Below are 23,680 nucleotides of genomic sequence, written 5' to 3' on the forward strand. Positions count from 1 at the left end.
TTGCTTGAGCTGCTATGGGGTCTATGATGGGATCTGTTTCAGTTACACAGCCCCCTAAACCAGGAGCCAAGAATCAGTGCCATGTTGGGGGCCCAAGCCCCGCCACCTCCCCTGGAAGGACACATCCACAACTTATCAGGCATGTCCATGCCTCTCTTCCTTTATTGAGGCCCAGAGCCCAAATCCTGCACGCTGGGCTCCAGGCCCAGGCTTTCCTCAGGGCCCACAGAGCCCACGAAGCCCAGGGGGCACAGAAGGGAAACCCCAATACATACAGGGCACCCCAGCCTGCCACCCCACTTGGCACACAGGTCAGAAGCCCCTTTGGGGCTGGCATCACATCTGTCTCAGTCCTTCTTGCTCTCGTGCTGCTGGCTGTGGAACTTCTGATGGACCACTCGGAGGGTGGTGAAGAAGTTGCCGAGGAAGAGGAGGAGGAAGGGGAGGCCGCACATGAGTACCTGCAGGGGCCAGGGAAGCCAGGGTCAGGACAGGCGGGGTCAAGATGGGTTCTCCTGGGCACCCCTTCCAGACCCCTGGCTCACCTGCCACTCCTTGCACTCAGGGTCCCGGGCCAAGTTAAACAATGTCAGCGCATTAAAAAGCTGCCAAAACTGTAAAGGAGGGAGTCTGTCAGTGAGCGCAGTGTCGCTGGGGCTCAGAGGCAGGTGGACACCCACGGGGAGGATGGGGACACCCAGGTGTGACTTACATGGCCAAAGAAGAGGAACGGAAGGAGGAAGGTGAGGCCTCTCCACATCCAAGACTGGAAGCCCTCTGGGGGGGAAGGGAAAGCTGAAGTAGTGACAGGCTGGAAGGGACAGGGCGCCTCCACTCGGGAACCCCCTCCCCCTCCCGTCCTCTGCCCAGGCAGAGCAGGGTCACCCGACTCACCTACGGTGAGATCCATGGTGTGTCGTTCGCCCAGGGCCCGCAGGCGGTACAGGCACCCGCTCTGATAGTAATACTGCAGGAACTGCACAAAGCCTGGGTGGCCCGGACCGGTGGCCATGTTAGACCCGCTCTGGGCCACAGGCTCTCTTCCCCCTCGTCCCCTCCCTAGCAAGGAAACTCACTCTGGTACATGGAGAAAGATAGAAACTGGTTCCGGAACTTCTGGTACATGAGGCCATCTGGCCTAAGTTTAGGGGGAAAGCAGAGAAAGGGAGGTATGAGAGCCTGGACCTCCCCCCTCCCCCCCCTCCCCTGCCGCTGAGCTCTTGGTCACTCACCAGGTCAGCATGACTCCTGACAGGAACGTGGACACGTAATGATGGAAAACCCACCAGCCTTTGATCCTATAAGAGGGCAACAGTTACTCGATGCGGAGTGGCCCCCACAGACACAAAGTACCCGTGTGCCGCAATCCGCCCCACTGCACGCGCGCACCTGGAGCCATTGTTGATGAGGATGCTCTCTCGGATGGTCAGTGTGCAGTAATACCACACCAGCAGGAAGTTGAAGGCAGCATCTGTCACCCTGGGGAGCAGGGTACAAAGAAGTGATGCCAGAGCCTTGTCTCTGATGCTGTCCCAACCCACACCAAGACACTCACCTGGAGTTGAGCAGGAAGCGGCAGGTGAAGGAGATGACAATGAGGATGATAGTGAGGTAGAGCTTGAATTTCTCATACTCGTCTTTGTAAGCGAACCTGGTAGGGAGAGGGACAGGCCTTCTCACTCATGGTGAGCAAACCACCTGGGAGGTGGAGGGGTTGGGGCTCTGTTTGCCACCATGCCCAGAGGTCACAGAAGAAGACCTAGAACCCAAGACCTCACCAACCAAAGTCAAGGCAGAGGTTTTTGGGGACCCTGGGTGAAACCCCGCCCTTGACAACCACCACCACCACATACTTAGCCTGCTTGCTCAAAAGTGTCACGTTGACATTCCCCAGAACCAGACTCAGGTACAACCTAAGGGACAGAAGAAGGCCTGAGTGGCAGAGAAACAGACCTGCTGCCTTCCCCGCAGCCTTGGTTTGTCGTTCTAAACTTAGGGGGTGCCACTGACCAGCCACACACACTGTCCCCTGCCTCTCTCCCTGCCTGCTCCTGAACCCTGTCCTTGGGGTGAGCAGTGTCTCCAGCCTGGGACCTCCTGTTGGCACCCTGAGAGCCCTGACCATCCTTCCCCATGAGAAACCATCCCCACGTGCCAGACCACCCCTCAGACCTGGGCATGGATTGGCATCTGAGCTGATGGTTGCTGTCTCATAATTCTTTGCTTTCGCTTTTTTTGTTGTTGTTGTTTGTTTGGTTGTTGTTGTTTGTTTGGTTGTGTTTGATTTTTGGGACAAGGTTTCTCTGTGCAGCTCTGGCTGTTTTAGAACTACTCTGTAGACCAGGCTGGCCATGAATTCGGGGATCCGCCTGCCTCTGGCTGGAATCAAGGATGCGCTGCTGCCCATCCACCCACCCTCACACATAGCCCTCCCCAGCTAATTCTTTTCTTTTTCAACCCAAAGAAGCTTAGGCCGCAGTTCCTTCAGGGCTTCCATACAGCCACACACAGACCTCATCCCCACTCAGTGCCTCCTTCAAAACTGCAGTCACATCGCTGTGATGAAACATGATCAAAAGCAACTTGGGGAGGAAAGGGTTTATTTGGCTTACATATCCTGGACTGAATTTCACTGAAAAAAGGCAGGGTGGGAATCTGGGGGCAGGAGCAGATGCAGAGGCATGGAGGAGTGCTGCTTACTGGCTTGTGCTTCATGGCTTGCTCAGCCTGCTTCCTTCCTTCCTTCCTTCCTTCCTTCCTTCCTTCCTTCCTTCCTTCCTTCCTTCCTTCCCTTCCCTTCCCTTCCCTTCCCTTCCCTTTCTTTCCTTCCTTCCTTCATTTTCTTCCTTCCTTCTTCCTTTCTGTTTTGTTTTTTGAGACAGGGTTTCTCTGTGTAGCCTTGGATGTCCTGGACACACTTTGTAGGCCAGGTTGGCCTTGAACTCACAGAAATCCGCCTGCTTCTGCCTCCCTGAGTGCTGGGATTACAGGCATGTGCCACTACTGCCTGGCTGCTCAGCCTTTCTTGTAGAACCAGGACCACCAACCTAGGGATGGCACCTTCCACGATGGGCGGGCCCTCCTCCTCAATCACTGATTGGAAAATGCTCTACAGGCCTCCCCACAGCCTTATCGTACTGAGGCCATTTCTTAACTGAGGTTCCCTCATCTCAGGTGACTCTAGCTGTGTCAAGTTGACCAAAAACTAGCCGGGACAACTGACCCCTTGTCAAGCTGACACTGCAACACTATTTAACAATAACCTTTCCTTTCTGGTTCATCCCCAAGATCGCCTATTAATAAATATCACAATATAAGACATATTACCAACTTGAAATTAGTACAGACTTGACAAACTCAAACACTTCAGGAGTTCAGCCTCTTTTACAAAATCCCTTTTAAGAATCAAGTCTCTGTAAAACCCCAAAATCTCTTTCAAAGTCTTAAAGCTGTGGGTGCCTATAAAATCAAAATTAATTAAACATTTAAGAGGGAAGAACCAGGGCACAGTGACAATCTGAACAAAACCAAACTCCAGCTGTATAAATAACTCAGTACACAGTGCCTGGGACTCACTCTTCAGAGCGGCTCCCAAAGGGCCTGGGTTCCTTCTCTGGCCCCACCCTCTTCAACCCACAAAAACAGTGTCCTCTGCTCAGGCCAGCTACACTCCATGGCTGCTGTTGTCCTGGTGGTATCTCAAAAGTACTGGGGTCTGCTAGCTGAACCTGGCGGCGCTTTCTCTAAGAGCCTCTCCCAGGCTCTCTTCACGACACCAAGCTGCTCTCCATGATATCATGCCTTCAAAACCACTACCACCTGGGAAAGTCTTACACATTACAAGTGCAGCTGCCAACTCAAGGTACAACCTCGGCCACTTCTGGAACACAGCCTCCATGTTCTGACTCTGAGGAAACGCTTCCCAGAAGATTTCACCTCAGTGATGCTGGTTTCTCTCTCTTTGAGGGTGGTGGTGGTGGTAGTTTTGTTGAGACAGGGTTTTTCTTGTAGCCTTGGCTGTCCTAGAACTTGCTCTATAGACCAAACTGGCCTCGAACTCAGAGCTCCAGCTGCCTATCTCCAAAGTGCTGGGATTAAAGGTGTGCACCACCACTGCCTGGCCGCTGGTCTCTTCTTAATCACTGCTAATTCTTCAGTCCCAGCTGACCTGAATGGCAGAATCTTAAATTTTTTGTTTTGTTTTGCTTTTCAAGGAGGGTTTCTCTGTGTAGCCTTGGCTGTCCTGGACTTGCTTTGTAGACCAGACTGGCTTTGAACTCATAGAGATCCCCCTGACTGCTTCCTAAGGGAATTTCAATTCTAAATAGCAAATGTCCTTGGTAGAATCTTTAAACTTCCTCCTGAAGCTCACAAGCCTGGCCTCCATTGGTTGCACTGCTATCAGTAATATCTTCCAAGCTCCAACAGAACAGCACACTGAGTTCTCAACACCCAATGACTTTTTTAGCCCACATTTCCAAAGTCCTTCCACAATTCTCCCAAAAACAACATGCTCAAGTCTGCCACAGCAATACCCTACTATCCTGGTACCAATTTCTGTCCTATTACTGTTACTATTACTCTTATGAAACAGAATGACCAAATACAACTTGAGGAGAAAAGGATTTATTTAGCTTACGTGTCCTGAATCATAGTCCACTGAGGGAAGCCAAGGAAGGAACTCAAGCCATATGGAAATATGGAGGCAGGAGCTAATGCAGAGGCCATGGAGAGGTGCTGCTTACTGGCTTGCTCCTCATGGCTTGCTCAACCTGCTTTTTTTTTTTTTTCTTTTTTTTTTTTCATAGAACCCAGGACCACAGACCAGGGATGGCACCACCCACAATGGGCTGGGCCCTTTCCTGTCAAAAACTGCCTCACAGACCTGCCTACAGACAAACGGGAAGAAGGCGTTTTCTCAGTTGAGGCTCCCTCCTCTTGGATGACTCTAGCTTGTGTCAAGTTGACATAAAAACTATCCAGGACGCAAACTCACCGCCCCATACAGACCCAGCCTCACTGCCAGGGTTACCAATCATATTTTGCAAGCATTTTACCAGTCAGCTACATCCCTGCCCTTGGTTTGGTTTTGGCTTGTATGTTATTTTTGTACGTATGGGTGTTTTTCCTGCAGTTATGTGTGTGTACCATGTGTATGCCTGGGGCTCTTGGAAGCCAGAAGGTGGTGTTGGATCCCCTGGAACGGAAGTTACAGACAGTTGTAAACTACCATGTAAGTGCTGTAACCATTAAGCCATCTCCCCCCCTGCCTTTTTGAGGGAGGGTCTCACTGTGTAGTTCTGGCTAGCCTGAAAGACGCTGTGTTGGCCAGGCTAACTTTGAGCTCACTATGTAGTCGAAGAGGACTCTTCGTCCTCCCCGAGCTTCCAGAGTGTTAGCACCACAGGCATGTGCTAGCTCCTTCTTTACCTCTGAAGACAACTCAGGCATCCCTACACAGGAGGCTGTGCCTGGCCTTGTGGGGCTGGATGTCCATTCCTGAGGCCCAGTTCCTTGAACATTCCCCTTGAAGCTCCCAGTACGGAAGCTGTCAGACAAGCAGGCCGGCAATACGGCCTCCCTCACTGACTGAATGACCGAAAGCCAAGCTAGGGCGCCACGGCCCTGGAGCCGGGAAGAGAGAGGGCTCACCCATTCTTCTTAGGCAAATAGGCTTCCATGTCAAAGAAGAGGCCTTGGCGGTCCTTCATCTGGTTCTCCAGCTCCTGCGCAGCCTCCATGGCCTCGGCTGGGAGAGAGGGTCTGCATCTGGGAGTATGGCAGGAGTCAGTCAGAGCAGGTCGGGGAGCCCAAGCCCTGCAGGAGCCCCTGTGGGAACCCTTCGGGACAGAGAAAAGGAACAGAGCCCAGGGAGTGGAAGCGTAGAAGAGCCGTGCCAGGGTTAGCCCCGTGGCACCCCAAGTCAATGGTACCCACCCCCGGTGGGGCATCACCCCCACACTCACTTTTTCAGCACCAAGGCCAGCTCCTGGAGCCGCTTCTTCTGCCGGGCGATGGAGTTTGTGCAGTTGTCCTGGAGTTTGGTCAGCTCCTCTAGCTTCAGGCGGTACAGGCGGTGTGTTTCCTAGCGTGAGGAGAAGGCATTAGTGCCTGGGCTGGCAACCAGCCCTCTTGGAGGCAGAACTTTCTGTGCTTGCCCAGGGACCTCCTAGAGATACTCTTCCCCTGAGGCAAGTCAGGAGCTAGGTGTCTTGATGCATGTCCTCAACAACAGTCAGTTGTCCCCAGCTCTGCATGGGTTCTTTGTGCTACCTGAGTCTGGCATCTGGACTCTCCGTGGCTCTCAAACTTCCTAATGCTGAGATCCTTGGATACAGTTAGTTCCTCATGGGGTGGTGACCCCAAAAACAAAATTGTTTTCATTGATACTTTCATTGCTGCTGTTGTGATTGTATTGTAAATAACTATGTTTTCCAATGGTCTTAGGTGAATCCTGTGAATGGGTCGTTCAACCCACCCCCAAAGGGGTCACAACCTCACAGCTTGAGAACTGCCGCTCCTGACCAAAGGGGCTGCCTGAACCCACCCCTTACCTTCTCGGTTCTCCGACCTACCCACCCGGAAGGAATGGAAAACAGCAATATCCATGATGCCTTCCGAAACCCATGCATTCCTGATGCTTCCTCTCAGGTCAAAGGTCACCGGACTTCTAGCCCCAAGGCCAGTCCCTCCCATCCACTCCCTGCCTGCAACCACCTTTGGTCCAAAGCTTCCCCAAGCACTTTGCCCTGGTGGGTGAACCTTGTAAGTTGCAACTTAAAGACAGGACAAGGGGCAATGTGGGGAAATCAAGGCAGAGGCTGAGGCCATCACAGTGATGGCGAAACTGGGAGTCTTGGAGCTGTCTAGGCCTCTAGAGAGTCCTAGTGCCAGCAGGCTGGGAAGAGCTGGCCTGCAGCGGCCACACGAGGCTGGAGGCAGTCCAGGAGAGGGAAAGGTCTAACCTAGTCTCCAGTTGGCCAGGCTCCACTGTTTGGGTCTGCCACGTCCTCCTCGGGCTCTAGCACTGCCATGTCCGCCCAGTGGCAGCCTTCCTGGAAGCAGCGGCTTCCTTCTCTCCGGTATGGGAACAGCGCGGCCACAAACAACCTCATCCTGCGACTAGGAGGTTTTCTGGTGGCCTCTCTACCAAGCCGGGTCCCGTTACAGTCTGCCCCGCCCACCTCTACCCTACAAGAAAGCCACGCGCTCTGGGTCAAGCCTCCCCCTGTCCCTAGGTGGGCGCTGTTCCTCGGTCTCAGGTGGCTGAGACCCCCAGCCAGGCCTGAATTTTACCTAAACTTGCTTTCCTGCAGCGCTCGGCAAGGAGTTAGCCAGGGGCGGGGAAGGCACTGTCCAGCTGCACGTTTGCAGGGTGACTGACCCAACGGGCTGGGCCCTTCTGGGCTTTGCCTCGGCGACTGCTCTTTATGAAGGGAACCGGGTCCCAGATCGAGTAGCGGTGCAGAGGGAGGGCAAAAGAGGAGTCCTGACCTGTTTTCAAGGCCTTTGCACAAAGTCGAGATGGTCCAGTACAAGGCCCACCCAGGCACGCCGGGGACCCGAATCGGGGCTGCCATCGGACAGATAGGAGGAAAAGAGGGGGACAGCTTCGACCCCTGACCCCTCCGAGCTACCCTATGTGTAACCTAGGACTGTCCGACCCTTGTCCCCGAGACAGAGAGACGTGGCTCGGGGCACGGATGGCCGCAGGGACGCTCACCTGGATACCTTGGAAGTCCTGCTGCAGATCCTCCCAGTTGCGCAGGCAGTCGCCCAGCGGGTCCGGGGGCGGGGACTGCATGTCTTTGTCCACGCCACGGGACGCCGCGAGTGGGGAGGACGGAGCTGCAACCCCGGCCGGCCGGAGGCGCCTCCGCCACCGCCCCCGTCCGCTTCCGGGCTCGCGCTGCCGAGGCTGCCAACGGGAAAAGGCCCGGCGTAATCCGAGCGCGAGCCCCGCCCCTAGGAGCAGCCAATCGGGGCCGGAGACGGGAACTGGGCGGGGCCACGCGCCGGCAGGGCGTCTCCTAGCTCAGTAACCGAACCTGGGCGCCCAGCGTGGTCCACTTCCTCCGGCTACTCACAGAGCAGGAGCACGTGCTGCCACCACTTTAGTTTTTTAAGAGAGCGCCTCATTATGTACCCCTGGCTGGTCTGGGACCCAGAAGTAGCGCTGCCTCTGCCTCCCCGCGTGCCGAGATGAGAAGCGTGCGCCACCACGCCCTGCGCTTCCTACACTTTTGTCCTTGAGAAGCTGCGCCTCTCTAGGGACATTCCTTGCCTCACAGCTGTTACAGATACCCTTTCCTGTCCCAGAGCCCTCCGCACTCACCTCCCCTGTCCTAAGCTTGAAGACTGGCTCTCCTAAAGTAGAACACGGAACTCCCCAGCGTGTCCCTACTGAAGCCTCACCACTGCGGCTCCAGATGCGGCTGAGTCTGTACAGTGCTTGCCTAGCATGTAGGAAGCACGGAGGTCAATCCCAAGCCAGCACCGCATAGTAAACCTGATGCGGAGGCGCATCTCTATCATCTCAGCATTTGGGAGGCGCATCCCTAAGGCTGGGCTGGAGGATCTCCAACCTGAACACTGTGATACTCTCTGGATGGGCTGACGCAGCAATCTGCTAAGCACCCCAGCCCAGGTAACCTCCCAAGAGTCCAAATCATCAGTGTGTTCAACAGCTGCTCCAGCAGCAAGAAGGAAACATTATTCTGCTCTGTTGGATGGACCAGATTAGGGCCTAAGAAGGCCACTCATGATGGAACACACTTGTAATCCCAGCACTCAGAAGATGTAGGCAGGAAAATGGCATGGCTAAGGACAGCGAAGGGTATGTAAAGAGGCCTCAGCTTTGAAGGTGGAGAGATGGTTCCGTGGTTAAGAGCACCGGCTGCTTTTTCAGAGGACCCAGGTTTGGTTCCCAGCACCTACACGGTGGCTCACAACCATCTGTAATTTCAATTCCAAGGGATGCAATGCCCTTTACTGCCATCTGTAGGCACCAGGCATATACATGGTACATAGACATACATGTAAGCAAAACATCTATATACATAAGATAAAACCAATAACTCTAAAATAAATTTTAAAGGGGTATGTGGAATGGATAAGGAAAAAAAAGTGCAGGGTTGGGAGTGTTGTTTAATGGGTAGTGTCTGACTAACATGCAGGAAGATGAGCCCATCCTCAGTGCCACATAAACTGAAGTAGTGGTACAATCTGTAATCTCAGCACTGGAGAGGTGGAGACAGGAAGAGCATGAGTTCAAGGTCCTCTTCCAACACACAGAGTTTGAGGCTATCCCAGGCTACATGAGACCTTGTCTTAGAAGAAAGAGAGGGAGAGAAAGAGGCCAAGGGTATAGCTCAATGACAGAGAACTTGCCTGACACGTGAGAGGCTCTAGGTCAGTGGTTCTCAACCTATGGCTCAAGACCCTTTTAGGGATCCAATGACCCTTTCACAGGGGTTGCCTGAGGTCATCAGAAAACACAGATGTTTGCATTACAACTCACAGCAGCAGCAAAATTACAGTTAGGAAGAAGCAACGGAGTAATTTTGCGGTTGGGGTCACCACAACATGAAGAACTGTATTAAAGGGCGAGCATTAGGAAGGCTGAGAACCACTGTTACAGGTTCAATCCCCAGTATAGAAGGGAAAACACAAAAAGAACCACTCTTAGGACACAGACATGAAATTCCAAGCAACAATGCTCTTTTTCTAGACCATTCCATTTACCCTAGCCCCCCACCCCCGAGTGCCCCCAAACAAGGTGTAGTGACCATGGTTGGGCCACAAGTGAAGGTCAGTAGATAGGGTTGGAGATGTCAGTGATATATTCCCCGTGGATAACTTTCTCCCACTCCAACAGCTGAGCCACCAAGCCTCGATTCGGACGCATGTTGTTTTTGCATTTCTTCACATGGGCCCAAGACCTCTGTGAAAGCAGAGATTAAAAAAAAGGCTTCAGGACAGGTGTTAGGCTCCTTCCAGACCAGATCACAGCCAGTTCAGGGAGGGCAGGAGATCCCTTCCCAGAAGCCCACCTGGTGGCTTAAGATCAGATGCAGAGACAGGGCCTGGAGTGGCAGTTGGTAGGCAGGGTGCTTTTAGTGCATGAGGCAAGACATGCGTCCAGTCCACAGGACCCAGGCACAAATGCTGTTTGTGGTGACACACTTGTGCCTAGTGATGGGGAAGTGGAGGCAGGGGGATTCCTGAGGCTCACTGGCCAGCTTGCATAACTTAATTGTGGAGTTCCAGGCCAAATCGAAGGGGGAGGAAGAGAGGAAGAGAGGGATGGGGGGAGGGAGGAAAGGAGGGAGGGAGGAAAGCAGAGGAGAGAAGAGAAGAAGGGAGGGAAGAGGAGGAGGGGAAAGGAGGGGAGGGGAGGAGAGGAGAGAAGAGGAGAGAGAGAAGGTGAGGCCCCCCAAGATGATGATCTGAGTTCAATCCTAGTGACTCATACAGTGCATATGCACACACTGTACACAAACACACAGACACACAAGGCATACATGTGCACACACACAAACATACTCAAAGGAACGGAAGGAAAAAAGAGTTTAAGCACAGACAGAACAGTAGCCCAGGTGAGGGCATCAGGACAAGGAGCCTGCGCACAGGCTGGGCGGTGGACAAGCTCCTTTGATTCTGACTTGGGGCACAGAAGTCAGTTGTTTCAGATGGCTGCTGTGAGACAATGCATGCAACCTCCTGTGGGCATGAAAACGCCAGGCTGAGCCTGGGGCACACAGCAGCCTCAATAGGGGTTTGCACTGAGACTGACCGAATCACTGGAGAGATGACAAGAACCATTAGCCGGTTCTCTGAAGAGGAAAGGCAAAGCTGCCTTCCTCCAGCTGCCGCATCCGCAATAAAGCGCAGACAGAACTCGGCTGGCCTTTGTCTGGGTTAAAGACAGAGGAAGCATAAAAGCAAAATGACACCTTAGGGGCTGGAGTGATGGCTCACTCGCGCTAATAAACACAGCAAAACGGCAGAACAACAAATTCAACACATAACTCCCAGGTGTATTTCTATATGCTAATGCTAAATAGCCAAAAAGGAGGAGGAGGAAGAGGAGAAATAATTCAGAAATCAAGGGCCTGGAAAGTTGGGTCAGGGATGCAATTGCTGCTCTTCCAGAAGACCCAGGATCACTCCCCAATATGCACATAGTGGATTCCAACCACTCGTAAGGACAGTTTCTTCAGAGCAGACGATTTTGGCCTCCACAAGTGCAAGCGCGCGCACACACATGCACATGCACACGCACACACACACACACACACACACATACATATATTCAGATATTAAGAAAGCAAGAAGAAGCTGTGGCACACACTTTTAATTCCAGCATTCAAGAGGCAGAGGCAGGTGGATCTCTGTGAGTTCAAGGCCAGCTGGTCTACAGGGCAAGTTCCAAGACAGCCAGGGCTACACAGAGAAACCCTGTCTCGAAAACAAAACAAGGAAGGAAGGAAAGAGAGAAAGAAGGAAGGAAGTCAGTTCCAGCATTGGGTCAGTAAAGCCATTGCCCTATGAGCACAAGGACCTAAGTTTGATCCCCAGAAGCCATGTTTATTCCCAGCACTGGGAAGCTGGAGACAGGGAGATCCTTGCAGCTTGCTGGCCAGTCAGCCTACTCTACTTGGCAAGCTCCAAGCCAATGAAAGAATTTGTCTTAAAAAAAAAAAAATTCAAGGTGGATAATGCCTGAAGATGGCTATCTGAAGCTTTCCTCTGACCCACATATACACACCCTCATATGCGCCTACAACATGTGCCCATGCACACATGCACGCAAACACACAGAAGGGAATTATAAATTATGTAAGGTATTGGATGTAGACAAACTGCAACCCAGGGGTGGCTGCCAGAGCTAGGATTAGGAGAGAACAGGAGGGGCTATCATCCACTAAGCACACAATTTCAGTTTTGCAAGATGTGAAAATTTACGAGCTGGGTTTCTCAACCTGCGTGCACTTAGCCCTAAAGTCCACGTCTAGAAATCATTAAGAGGGATGGGATGTGGCTTAGTTGGCAGGGTGCTTGTCTACTCACACTGGGCCCTGAGTTTGGCCACCAGCACCATATAACACTGGGCATGGGAACTGGAGAGGTGACTCAGGAGCTTTTGCAGAGGACCAGAGTTCAGTTCACAGAACCCACACTGGGTGGCTCACAACCACCTGTAACTCCAACTCTAGAGGATCCAACATTCCCTACCAGCCAGGGACAGTAGGACACCATTACAAGCCCAGCACTCAGGAGGCAGGAAGAAGGCTTGTGAGCTCCAGCCTGGAGTTGCAGCATGATTCCCTGGCAGCCTGAGTTATATAGCCAATGGAGGATGGGCCTGGTCATAGAGTGAGTTCCAGGCCACCAAGAACTACATAGCAAAATCTATGCAACACGGTGACTCTCTTTAAAAACAAGTTGGGCACGGTGGCACATATCTGTAATCTCAGCACTCCGGGAGGCAGAGGCAGGTGGATCCCCGAGAGTTTGAGGCCAGCCTGGTCTACAAAGCAAATCCAGGATAGCTGGGGCTACACAGAGAAACCCTGTCTCAAACAACAAAAAGTCAATAAATAAATACATTAATTAATGCAGCAAATAGAAGATGGAGAGATTAAAAGCTCTGAGGCTAAAAGCACTTGCTGCTCTTCCAAAGGACTCGGGTTCAAGTCCTAGCACCTATAAGATACCTCACAACTGTCTGTAACTCCAGTTCCAGAGCATCTAACTCCATCTCCTGGCCTCTGAGGACACTGCACGTATGTTGTATACAAACACACAGGTAGAGAAATAGCAGTACACATGAAATAAAATTAAGCAGTCAGATGGTGCTGGCACACGCCTTTAATCCTAGCACTCAGGAGGCAGAAGCAGGTGAATCTTTACGTTCAAGGCCAGCCTGGTTTGCAGAATGAGTTCCAGAGGATCCAAAGCTACATAGAAAAGCCCTGTCTTGAAAACAAAAAACAAAACAAAACAAAACAAAAACCCACAAAACTAAATCAACAAAGAAATGCAAATCTTAAAATAAATAACCTTACATGTTCTAATCACGTGTGCATGCTATGGAGATGGAGGGGCACACATGCCACTGCACACTGTGGAGCTACTGTGGAGTCATGTCTCCTTCCAGCTTTAGTTCCAGGAGTTAAACGCAGGCACCAGGCTTGCAGGCAAGGGTTTCCATGCTTGGTCACCTTGCCAGCTGCTTTTCTACACACCTTTAATGGGCAGATACCAGAGGGTTCAGTGTGCCCACTGCATGGGGACAGAGAACCCGCCCCAGCACATCAGCTCCATGTCAGCTCCTGGAGTCAAGCCCAGGCCAAGTTATGCTAGTGAGCCTCCCACCCTGGCAGCTGAGAAGCAGGCACTCCTGGCCACAGCCGAGTGAGCTGAACAGCTCTTTTTGGCCAAGAGTTACCTAGAAGGAATCCCTGGGAAGAGTGCTCAGTGTTGGGACTTCCTACAGAGGACAAAGATGGCTACTCCAGAAATAAGTACTAGGGTTCCTCCAGAGTCCAGACTCACCTGGACCAGAGCGGGTCCGGCATCAACCACTGCCGGGGACTAACAAAGCAAGCAGTAAGGGCTGTGCACACCCTTTAGGCTCTAGCTTAGCTAGGAGCCACACCAGAAGAGGGCTCACTTCACCCTCCTCCCCACCCACCCTGGCTAGAAGCCTGTGAACTACCATGATGTGGCCAGAAAGGACTGACACTGTCACGTTGGATGGCTCAAAAGCTTTTGGGGTTTTGTTTTGTTTTTCCAGTGCTCGGTAGGGATCAAACCCAGGGCCTTGTGGATTCAAGGCAAGCACAACCACACCCCAGCCACTCCTGCAGGCCCTCACCAGGGGACTCTGAGCCCTCTTCCACTGAACCACAGCCTGCACTGGGAGTTTCTAGGCAAGTGCTCTACCATCAAACCACACCCCAGGTTGAATCTGGAGGCTCTTTAGAGTCATGCCCTCTGAGGCTGCAAGCAGGCTGTGACTAGCAAAGTTTAGCATGGAAGACTCTAGGGCAGGCTTCAGCCTGCCATTAGTTGTGAGGCCCTGGTGCTGCTATGCAAGCTCCCGCTTTTTTATCCCTCTGCTTTCAAGGTAAAGGAAAATTGACTGGCTGAGGCCACATGCTTGTGCCTCTGTGAAATTCTCCTTGGGACAGACCCAAACTAACTTGGGCACCTGTGGTAGTTAACTTCAGTTCTGAGCTCAGCAGGCTTTGGAATCACCTAGAAGGGAAGGGGGTCTGGATGAGCAACTGTCTAGAACAGGTTGGCCTGTGGGTCTGTCTGTGGGAGACTGCCTTGACTGTGTCAACTGACACAGGGAGACCATCTTTAAGGCGGGTAAGACCATTACCTGGCTGGGACTCTAGAGTGTAGACATGGAGAAAGTGAGCGCAGCCACAGTGTGCACCCACCATGGGCACAGCCGCAGTGTGCACCCATCGCTCTGGGCTTCCTCATCAGGACTCAATGCTGCAAGCACCTGCTGCCTTGACCATCCCCACCACTGTGGATACAGCCTGAACTGTGAGCTAGAACAAGCCCTTTCTCCCTTTAGTTGCTATTGTGGAGTATGTTATCACAACAACAGAAAAAGAAGCTAGGGGCTGGAGAAATTTCTCAGCAGCTAAGAGCAGCCTATGCTGCTCTTGCAGCAGGCTGGAGTTGAGTTCCACAGTGCCTATAACTCCAGGGGATCTGGATAGACATAGACACACACACACACACACACACACACACACACACACACACACAGCAGAAGTAGGGGGAAAGGCTACCTTCAGGAAGCCTTAGACTTGCTCTGTAGTTGAGGATGACTTTAAACTCCTGATTCTCCTGCCTCCCTCTCCAGTTCCAGTCCTAAAATTACATGTCCCAACATACCTGATTCATGTGTTGATGGGAACTGAACCCACAGTCTTTGTTTGTTTGTCTGTTTGAGACAGGATCTCAATGCATAGCCCTGGCTGTCCTGGAACTCACTTTCTAGACCAGGCTGGTCTCAAATTCACAGAAATCCACCTGCCTCTGCCTCTTGAATGCTGAGATTAAATGTATAAACAAAGCCACCATGCCTGGCTTAGATCCATACCTTTTTGCAAGCCAGGTGAACATTCTAACAGAGGAGCCCCAGCCCCAGCCCCAGCCCCAGCCCCAGCCCCATAACACATACCTTCAAGGTCTCCTCATTATAATGCATGAGGAAGGCCACAACAGCAGCACTGCTTCGGCTGATGCCCCGGGTGGAAAAGACCAGGATGACAGATTGGAGCCGGAGGTGAATCTCTGCAAAAGGAAGTGGGCAAGAGGGGCTGTGCATGGCCCCTATCCTGGGAACCTCAGTGGCCATCAGAAGACCAGCCTTGCCAGGCCTAGTAGTACAGGTCTGGAATTCTACATGTTCAGGAGCTAAGAGAAAAAAAGACTGAAAGTTCAAGGTTAGCCTAGGCAACCTATGGAGATGCTGTCAAAAGAAAAAAGAAAAAGAGGACTGAAGGTCCTACAGTCCCCCAGTGAGGGGCTGGGGTGTGGCTCAGTGGTAGAGTACCTGCCTAGAAACACCCAGTGAGGGGCTGGGGCGTGGCTTAGAGGTAGAGCCACACATGTGTTTCATGTTGTATCCCTCAAGTTGAAAAAAATAAAAAGTGAAAGTGGTGAGTTGTGGGCAAATGAGGGGTGGTGAAAGCTACTATTCCACTCTTAGCCATCTAAGCAGCAGCTCGGACTGGGGTCCATGTTGGTCCCTCGCTGGTAGCAGAGACCCCTGACCTGAGTCAGCCTAGCTTTGCCCAGGAATCTTGCTTTTCCTGGTGAACTCTGGGGCTGACTAAAAGATCTGCACTTATTGTGCTAAGCAACTGATGAGCTGTGGCAAGTGGGAGGTCAGAGCAGAGCCAAGTGGACACATGAAGCATGACGGGAATCAGATCTGGATGGGTTTGGGGGAACCTTTCTTGCCTTACCCATTCTACTGACTAGAACTGAGTACAAAAGCAAAAAGAGGAGCATTTTTGAGGTCTCAGACCCCACAGAGGTGCAGGCGCCCAAAACATCATGCACCCATGCTTGGCTGGTATCTTCACCATAGGACTGGCTCAGGAGGCATGGCCATCTAGCTAAGGTTCAATCAGATACAGTGTGGTGTTACCATGGCACAGGAGGGCACTCCTCCTAAGCTAGTCATATATGTATATATAAATATGGCTGAGGACTTCTGAGCAGCTGGGTGTGCTAGATTCTGTATTCTTTCCCAAGTCCAGAGGTTCTCAGACAGAGACTGGTGAGCACAAGAAAGGTATTCCCTGATCTGCAAATTCTCCTTACCCATGAAGTGACAGATGTGGCGGAAAGAAGAGAAAAGGCTGGAACCTGAAGAATCTTCAATCTTGATATGCAAGAGTTTATTTTCATCACCTACAAAACTTTAAAAGACAGCATGGTATTGAGTATCTGTTTCCTCATTATTGGCACTTTCCTTCCAGAAGGAAGGTTTCTTGAAATTCAGGAAGTAAAGGGAACTTCCAATGTTCAGGAAGTAAGCAACTTGAAAACCCCAGCAACTTCCTGAAATTTACAATGTTCACAGGGTCCCCTCCCAAGCTATACAGGCAGTAACAACTACAGGTAAAGGGGACTTTGTAGCCTGAAGAGCTGTCTGGGAGTCAGGAAGGGAGTTACAGGGTCCTAGAATTTCCCAGAGAGGGACTGGAGGTGTGGCCTAGTAGTTGAAGCACTCTGCTAGAATCCTCCAGCAAAGGAATGGGGCATGGCTTAGCAGAAGAGAATCTGGCCAGTGTGGGACAGACCTAGTGCTGAAGGAGGAAAAAAAAAAAAGCCACAACAAACTATGGCAGTAGGAAGCATGAGTAATTGCGTGACTCTTAACCTACAATAAAAACCACGGGCAGGGTCAATGGCCCAGTCACCAATATGCCTGCTGCATAAGCGTAAGGACCTGTGTCACAATCCCCAGCATCAGCCTGAAAAGCTGGGTTAATGGGGGCACACATCTGAAAACCTAAGGCTGGGGCACAGAGACAGATTCCCCCCAAGCTTGCTGCCGAACCAGATTATCCAGTCCATGAGCACCAAGTTGAGTGAGAGACCCTATGTTAAAACTAGTGACAGAGGAAGACACCAACACCAACAGATGGCCTCCAAATGCACAGGCAGGCACGCACACACACACACGCCCTAACAGTAACACCTTTACTTACTACGGTGTTGACTCCATGGAAACATTAACATGAGCTTTAATTTTCAAATCCTTGTGAATCCGAGCATTGCAAGCTTGACTTAATTTGCCCAGGAAGATTTTGCCTGGAACTATCTCAATAGGGTATGGCTGGAAGGCATCCAGTTCCTGGGATGGGGAAGGAGGAAGGCTGTTGTGAGTATGTGCTCACTGAGGAGAAGTGGGGGTCTGTCTCTGGAGGCGTGGCTCTGGAGGTAAGCTCGGAAGAGCCATCCCAAGACAGAGATGGAGACTGAGAGACTGAGCTTCAAATACATTGGCAATGAATACCTCACCTGAGAAGTCAGATGCCTGGGTGTACACAGGCATCCCACAGCACTACAGTGCAGAAACGGGTCTCCATGCTGATGCCCCCTTCCCTCATGGCACCTGTCTGTACCTGGCCATACACACAAAGGTTAGACTTGAGAATCTGTGGCCCAAAACTTGTCCAGTTGAAGTTGGTCTTTACTGCCAAGCCCTTGAATTCAAGCACTTGAATCCCTGGGTCCCACGTTAGAAGAAAATCTGGCTTCCATACATGCATCATGGCATGCCTCATACACATACGTGCATACACATGTACACACACATACTCACTCACAAAAAAAATATCAATGTTATCAGAAAAAATAATCTAGCAATACTCCTGGTACAAAATACTGGAAAGGAAAAGGTTTATTGGCTCTCCATTAACCTGCCATGGCGGGGAAGCCATAGTAGTGGGGTCCTGTTCATGGCGGTAAGGACAGGTGCATGGCACAGAACAGAAAGCAGAGTTAGCAGCCCAGAAAAGGGCTGAGTATAACGCTTCATTTCAGGCCCACCCCTAGGACCTGCTTTCACCAGCCAAGCCCCACCTCCTAAAGGCTCTGCGGCCATCTAAGGTGGGACTCTGGCTGGGGAACAAGTGTTCAAAGGATACAGCTCTGGGAGAATGTTTCAGAGTCGAAGTGCACGCCGTCTGACTTGCATACCGCCCCTACCCTCATGGAAACCATCCCCTGCTCCAGAGTCCCATTTTTGACCTCCTGTAATGTGTTAGCTCGGAATTTGTCATTATAGACTGAACACCCCAGGCATTTCCAGCTCATTTCTCCATCTCCACTTCCCCTGTGTCCCCAAACCCATCTTCTGTCTACCTCCACCTACCTGTCAGTCTCCAACCTCACTTCTTAGTAGCCTGCACTCATCCTCCTGCCTCACCTGGGGCATCCAGATAATCTTCTGGGTCCGGAAGAAGTGGTACAGGCCAGAGAAGCATTCATAGCCCCCTTTGAGGACATAGACAGGTTGGCGGGTGAAGTGGATGAGGATTTGTGCAAATTCCACAGCAGGTCCAGGTAACAATTCTGCAGGTGAAGACCAAGCAGTGCACCGTGTGCTTAGCATTGGCCAGTGTTAGTGTGCATGGCCACTTCCACCTGAACACAGTTACTCAGAAACCCAAGTCAAAGAGCACAGAAAAGAAAATTAGGAAAAATTCTGAGTAAAGGATAGAGAGGAGTGCTACAAGGAAACCTGATTTGTATTTACCTCACCTGCATGTATTTGTGCACCATATCTGTGCAGGGCCTGCAGAGGCCACACGAGGGCAACAGAGCCCCTGGAACTGGAGTTACAGACAGTCGTGAGCAACCGTTTGGGCGCTGGAAATCAAGCCCAAGTGCTCTAGAAGAGCAACCAGTGCTCTTAATCACTACGTCATCTCTATAGCCCGAAATTTTATTATTTTTAATAATGTGTGGGTTTGCGGGTCTGTGCACGTAGCTGCAGGTGCCCATGGAGGCCAGTACAGGGCACCGGATCCCAGGAGCTGGACTTGCAGGAGGTTGTGAGCCACTTGCCGTGGGTTCCGAGAACTGAACTTAGGCCCTCTCCCAGAGCAGCAGGTGTGCTTAACCACCGCCCCCTCGCCAGCGCCCCAGCACACCTTGTCCTTGCTGAGTAATGTTCTACTCTGTGGATGTACTGTATTCTGCTTCATCCAGTGGCTTATTAAGACGTCTGTGCTGCTTCCACTGTGGGCTGTTATGAACATGGTACAAGTTTTTGTGTGATGTGTTTTCATGTCCTTGGAGTATGTTCCTTAACACTGAGGAATCACCATTGCAATCTTTACTAGACCATTTTATATTCTGTTCTTATAGTTGTATTTTGTTTGGGTTAGTTTTGTTGTTATTTGGTTTTGTTGGGGTTTATTGTGTGGTTTTTTTGTTTTTTGTTTTTTGTTTGTTTGTTTTTTTAGGCAGGGTTTCTCTGTGTAGCCTGGCTGTAATAGAACTCAATACCTCTCTGTTGTAAATATAAACCTATTTTTGTTTTAAACCCAGGTGTGGGATGTGGGACTGATTCAGATAGTCCACAGCAGCAAACTATTTGCCTCACACAGGTCTGAGAGGAGCTCTCTACCAGCTGTAGTTAGTTTAAATCTAAGGACTTTAGAGAGAGAAGAAATGCCACAGCCCAGAGAGTGTTGGGGAGCTCCGAAAAAGAACAAGGTGTTGCTGCTCCCCACTGTGGCTCCCGGTGGCTGTTGATGCAGTGAAACAAGAAGTTGGAGACCTCCTGAAATGAGGACTGGACTGGCTCCAAGGAACCTGACGACCCTAACAGCAGCAAGCAGCTAAGAGAACTGTGCCCCTCTTCCACTAACCTTTCTCTCTCCTACCTGGTATATGGTGTTGGAAAGGATTGGGGTTTAGTAGGGAGAAAGAGTTATAAAAAATATAAGTAGACATTGTAAAAAGTACACCAAGACCTCTGCCTCCTAAGTGTTGGGATTGAGGGTATGGAAAACTATTGCCCAGCTTTGGGTTTGGTGTGCGTGTGCACATATGAGTTTAGGTACCCATGGAATCCAGAAGAGGGTGACAGGTCACCTGGAGCTAGAGTTAGAAATGTTTTGTAAGCTGCCCTACACAGGTTCTGGGAACCTAATTCTGTTCCTCTGCAAGATCAGTACATGCTCTTAACCACTGTACCATCTCTCCAGTCTGTTTTGAAAATTTACACGTGTGTGTGTGTGCCACAATGCACATATGGAGATTGGAGGCCGACTGGTAGGGGCTGGCTCTCTCCTGCCTGCTTTTGGCACTCAGCTTATGGGTCTGCTTATAGGCGCTTTCTACCATTTTACTGACTCTGGTTTGGTTTTGTGTTTTGAGTCAGGGTCTCACTTTGTAGAGAGTCCTGCCTAGAACTCGCTATGTAGCCAAGACTGTCCTTGAAAATGCAGAACTCCTCCAGGCGCAGTCTCTCCAACAGTGGATTACAATTGTGAGCCACCATGCCCAGGCCCTTTTACTATTTGTTCAGTGGTGTACAAAGGTTCCAGTCTCCTTACATTGCCAACACTTGTTATTATCTGTCTTTATTCTTATTATGTCCACCCTAGTGAGTGCTTAGTGATAGATCCTTGTAGTTTAGTCTTGTTTCTATGTAGTCGAGAACTATGTAGCTCAGCCTGGCCTCAAACTCACTATCCTCCTGACTCAGCTTCCTCAGTGTGGGGATTAGAGGCATGAACCATTGTGCCTGGCTGCTTCGTGTGTGTGTGTGTGTGTGTGTGTGTGTGTGTGTGTGTGTGAGAGAGAGAGAGAGAGAGACAGACAGACAGACAGACCGACTGTAACTGTACATGCACCCATACGATGGTGCATGTGTGGGTATCTGTCACATTACAAGAGTCCATTCTCTTGTTCTACCATGTGGGTTCCAGGGATCATCTCATTGATCCTCTTTTTATGGCCTAATATATATTTAAACCTTAAACCCTTCATGAATCATAATTATGCTATATAATAGTTAACATCCACTATCCATTTCTCTGGACTTAAGATTACCCAGGACTGGGAAAACACATCTGTGAGTGCAAATGTGAGGATGCTTCTAGGGAGAATTGAAATGAGGAGGAAAGATCTATCCTGAATGTGGTGGCACCATTCCATGGGCTGGGGCTGGGAAAGAATAAAAAGAGAAAGTAGAGGGCCAGTGACTGTAGACCGAACCCTCTGAAACTGAGAGCCAAAAATCAGTCTTTGCTCTCTTAAGTTTTTGTTAGGTATTCTGTCACGACATGAAAGTAACTAATACAGACCTCATGCAGCTTCAACCGAAAGTCTGCATATCCTGTCTCGGCCAAGATACTCTGACTCAGGAAAATTGGTTGGCAGACCCTCAAGAGCACACCATCAGGAGAAGGGCATGGGCTCTGTCCTCCAACTTTCTGGGGCTCAGACAGTAGAATGTCATGAACCTGAGGACATGAGTTCCATCCCAGAGCCCATATAAAATTCTGGGCTTGGTGGTGTGTGCTTGTAGTCTCATCAATGAAGATGGACAGATCCTGGGGTTCCGAGGCTGGCCAGCCCAGCTGAACCACTGAATTATACCTAATGAGAGAATCTCAAAAATTAAGGTAGAGCCAGAAAGCCACTTCAGTGTTTAAAGGTGTCTGTCACCAAATCAGATGCCCAGGCATCAATCTCAGGACTTCCACACGAGTCCCGTGACACTCCTATCCTTGTTAAATAAATTTTTAAAAATGCAACTTAAAAAACTTTTTAGAAGGAGGGCTGCACCTGTGGATCAGCACTCTGGCTTCCATGGGTGCACTCCACATACACATAAAATAAAATCAACCAGGGAAAGAACTCCCGTTCCTGAAGAAGGGACACTTCCAGAAGAAACTGCTCAGGACATAAGTGGCAGGGACCTGTCAGGAGGATGGACCTGGGTGTGTAAACCATGGGAGAGCTTGCAGGTGACGGAGTGGAAGTCATCCCCTCTCCCTATGGGGCCTGGCTCAGAAGTCCCAGGTCCAGACAGTGGCTTACAGGGCACCAACCATGTCTCTCTTGAGCAAGAGACTAGTGGGTCAGAGGCCACGAGGGAGCTGGATAGAAGTCTCAGGCCACAATGATGCTGTTACCTTTAGCCTAGATGTCTATCTCTCTACTGCTAGAGGCTTAGAGTCCACAACTACAGGGTCAGCGCTAGAGACAGCTAGGACTCCCACAGAACCTGGCCACCCCACCAAGCAGCTTCAGGAACTATCACACTTACTGTTTCAGAAAAGGCTGTTCATCAAGAACAGAAACTAGGCTTGTTGGTGCATGCCTGCAATCCCAGCACTAGAAGAGTGAGGCAGGAGAATAGCAGATTTGGGATCCTGACCCCTTGGGCCTCAACCTTACCAACGGTGAGACTGCAGGTGTGCACATATTCCCTATGTGGGTCAGGCTGTCCCTGAATTCACAGTGATCTCCTGTTTCTTGGGTGCTGGGAGGAAAGGTGTATTCCACCGGGCCCAACCTAAAACACATTATCATTGTAATTAAGGAAGTTGCCTCGAGTGGAAACGTTACATTTGACTGTGGTATCTTTCTGAGTGGGAAACTCATTAGCACAATGGTGCCTCTTATATAACACAAGTGTTATTTGTTAATTCATATTACTTATTTGTGGGTGGGCATGCATCTGCTATAGCATGTATATGGAGGTCAGAGGACAACTTGTGGATGGTTCTCTCCTTCCATGTGGGTGCCAGGAATGAAACTCAGGTTGTCAGGCTTGGCAGCGAACACCTTTATCGCCAAGCCACCTCACCAGCCCGTGCTTAAGGCTCCAAGGCCCAGTCTGCAGTCCCAAAACTATGAGCAAGCTGAGCTTGTGGTGCACACCAGCAATTCCAGCACTGGGTGGTGGAGCAGGGGATCAGAAGTTCAAGCTACAGTGATGTTGAGGCTTCATGATGTTGAGGCATGGGCTTCATGAGGTCCCAAAAAGGTGAGGCCAGTGGGGTGGCTCAGAGAATAAAGGTACTTGCTACCAAGCCTGATCAGCTGAGTTGGAGCCCTATGACCTACATGGCAGAATCCACATGTGTGTCTCTGTCTCTCTCTCACACACACACACCATCCATATATACATAAAACAGAATTTTTTTAAAGATTATTATAGTGTACAGTGTTCTGCCTGCGTATATACAAACGTACCAGTAGAGGGCACCAGATCTCATGGTTGTGAGCCATGATGTGGTAGCTAGGAATTGAACTCCAGACCTTTGAAGAACAGCCAGTGCTCTTAACCTCTGAGCCATCTCTCCAGCCCCAGAAAACAGAATTTTAAAAAGCTTTTAATGAAGTGTCGGGGTGGGGGTGCACATGAATGCAGGTGCTTCACAAGGGTCGGATGCCCTGAGGCCCTAGTTACAAGTTGCCACCCTACATAAAAATGCTGGGACTACAACTCAGGTCATCTACAAGAGCATTACATGCTCTTAACTGCTGAGCCATCTCTTTAGTCCAAAATGTACAAACAACTAAAAGGGTTAGGGATGTAGCTCGTAGAGATTGCCAAGCATGCCCAAGGTCCTGGGTCCATCCCTAGCAATGCATATAA

The 23,680-nt window shown here is 50.6% G+C and overlaps 2 protein-coding genes across 6 annotated transcripts in view; both read right to left on the reverse strand.

Annotated features, from left to right (window-relative positions):
* Window positions 1–132: 132 nt before the first annotated feature.
* Window positions 133–7,929, reverse strand: Tmem120a (transmembrane protein 120A). Its single transcript, XM_021649322.2, has 12 exons — window positions 7,724–7,929; window positions 5,967–6,085; window positions 5,653–5,769; window positions 1,854–1,913; window positions 1,556–1,651; window positions 1,390–1,479; window positions 1,233–1,298; window positions 1,077–1,138; window positions 895–987; window positions 713–777; window positions 546–614; window positions 133–461 (listed from the first exon to the last, which is right to left on the reverse strand). Exons 1-12 carry the CDS (start codon window positions 7,802–7,804, stop codon window positions 348–350), a joined length of 1,032 nt encoding a protein of 343 aa, XP_021504997.1. The 5' UTR covers window positions 7,805–7,929; the 3' UTR covers window positions 133–347.
* A 1,212-nt stretch (window positions 7,930–9,141) lies between these two features.
* The window catches only part of Styxl1 (serine/threonine/tyrosine interacting like 1), a 28,946-nt gene continuing 14,407 nt past the window's right edge, over window positions 9,142–23,680 (reverse strand). For 4 of the 5 annotated variants that reach the window (XM_060382213.1, XM_060382214.1, XM_021649355.2 and 1 more), the window contains exons 5-9: window positions 18,482–18,627; window positions 17,259–17,404; window positions 16,366–16,463; window positions 15,215–15,327; window positions 9,142–9,943 (exon numbers count right to left, since the gene is read on the reverse strand). In XM_060382213.1, coding sequence (XP_060238196.1) covers window positions 9,812–9,943; window positions 15,215–15,327; window positions 16,366–16,463; window positions 17,259–17,404; window positions 18,482–18,627 — 635 coding nt within the window. In that variant the 3' untranslated portion in view covers window positions 9,142–9,811. The remainder of the gene's footprint in view (window positions 9,944–15,214; window positions 15,328–16,365; window positions 16,464–17,258; window positions 17,405–18,481; window positions 18,628–23,680) is intronic. The other variant, XM_021649357.2, reaches the window with a different exon arrangement.

This window comes from Meriones unguiculatus, chromosome 4, assembly GCF_030254825.1.
Source record: "Meriones unguiculatus strain TT.TT164.6M chromosome 4, Bangor_MerUng_6.1, whole genome shotgun sequence".
NCBI classification, from domain to species: Eukaryota; Metazoa; Chordata; class Mammalia; order Rodentia; family Muridae; genus Meriones; species Meriones unguiculatus.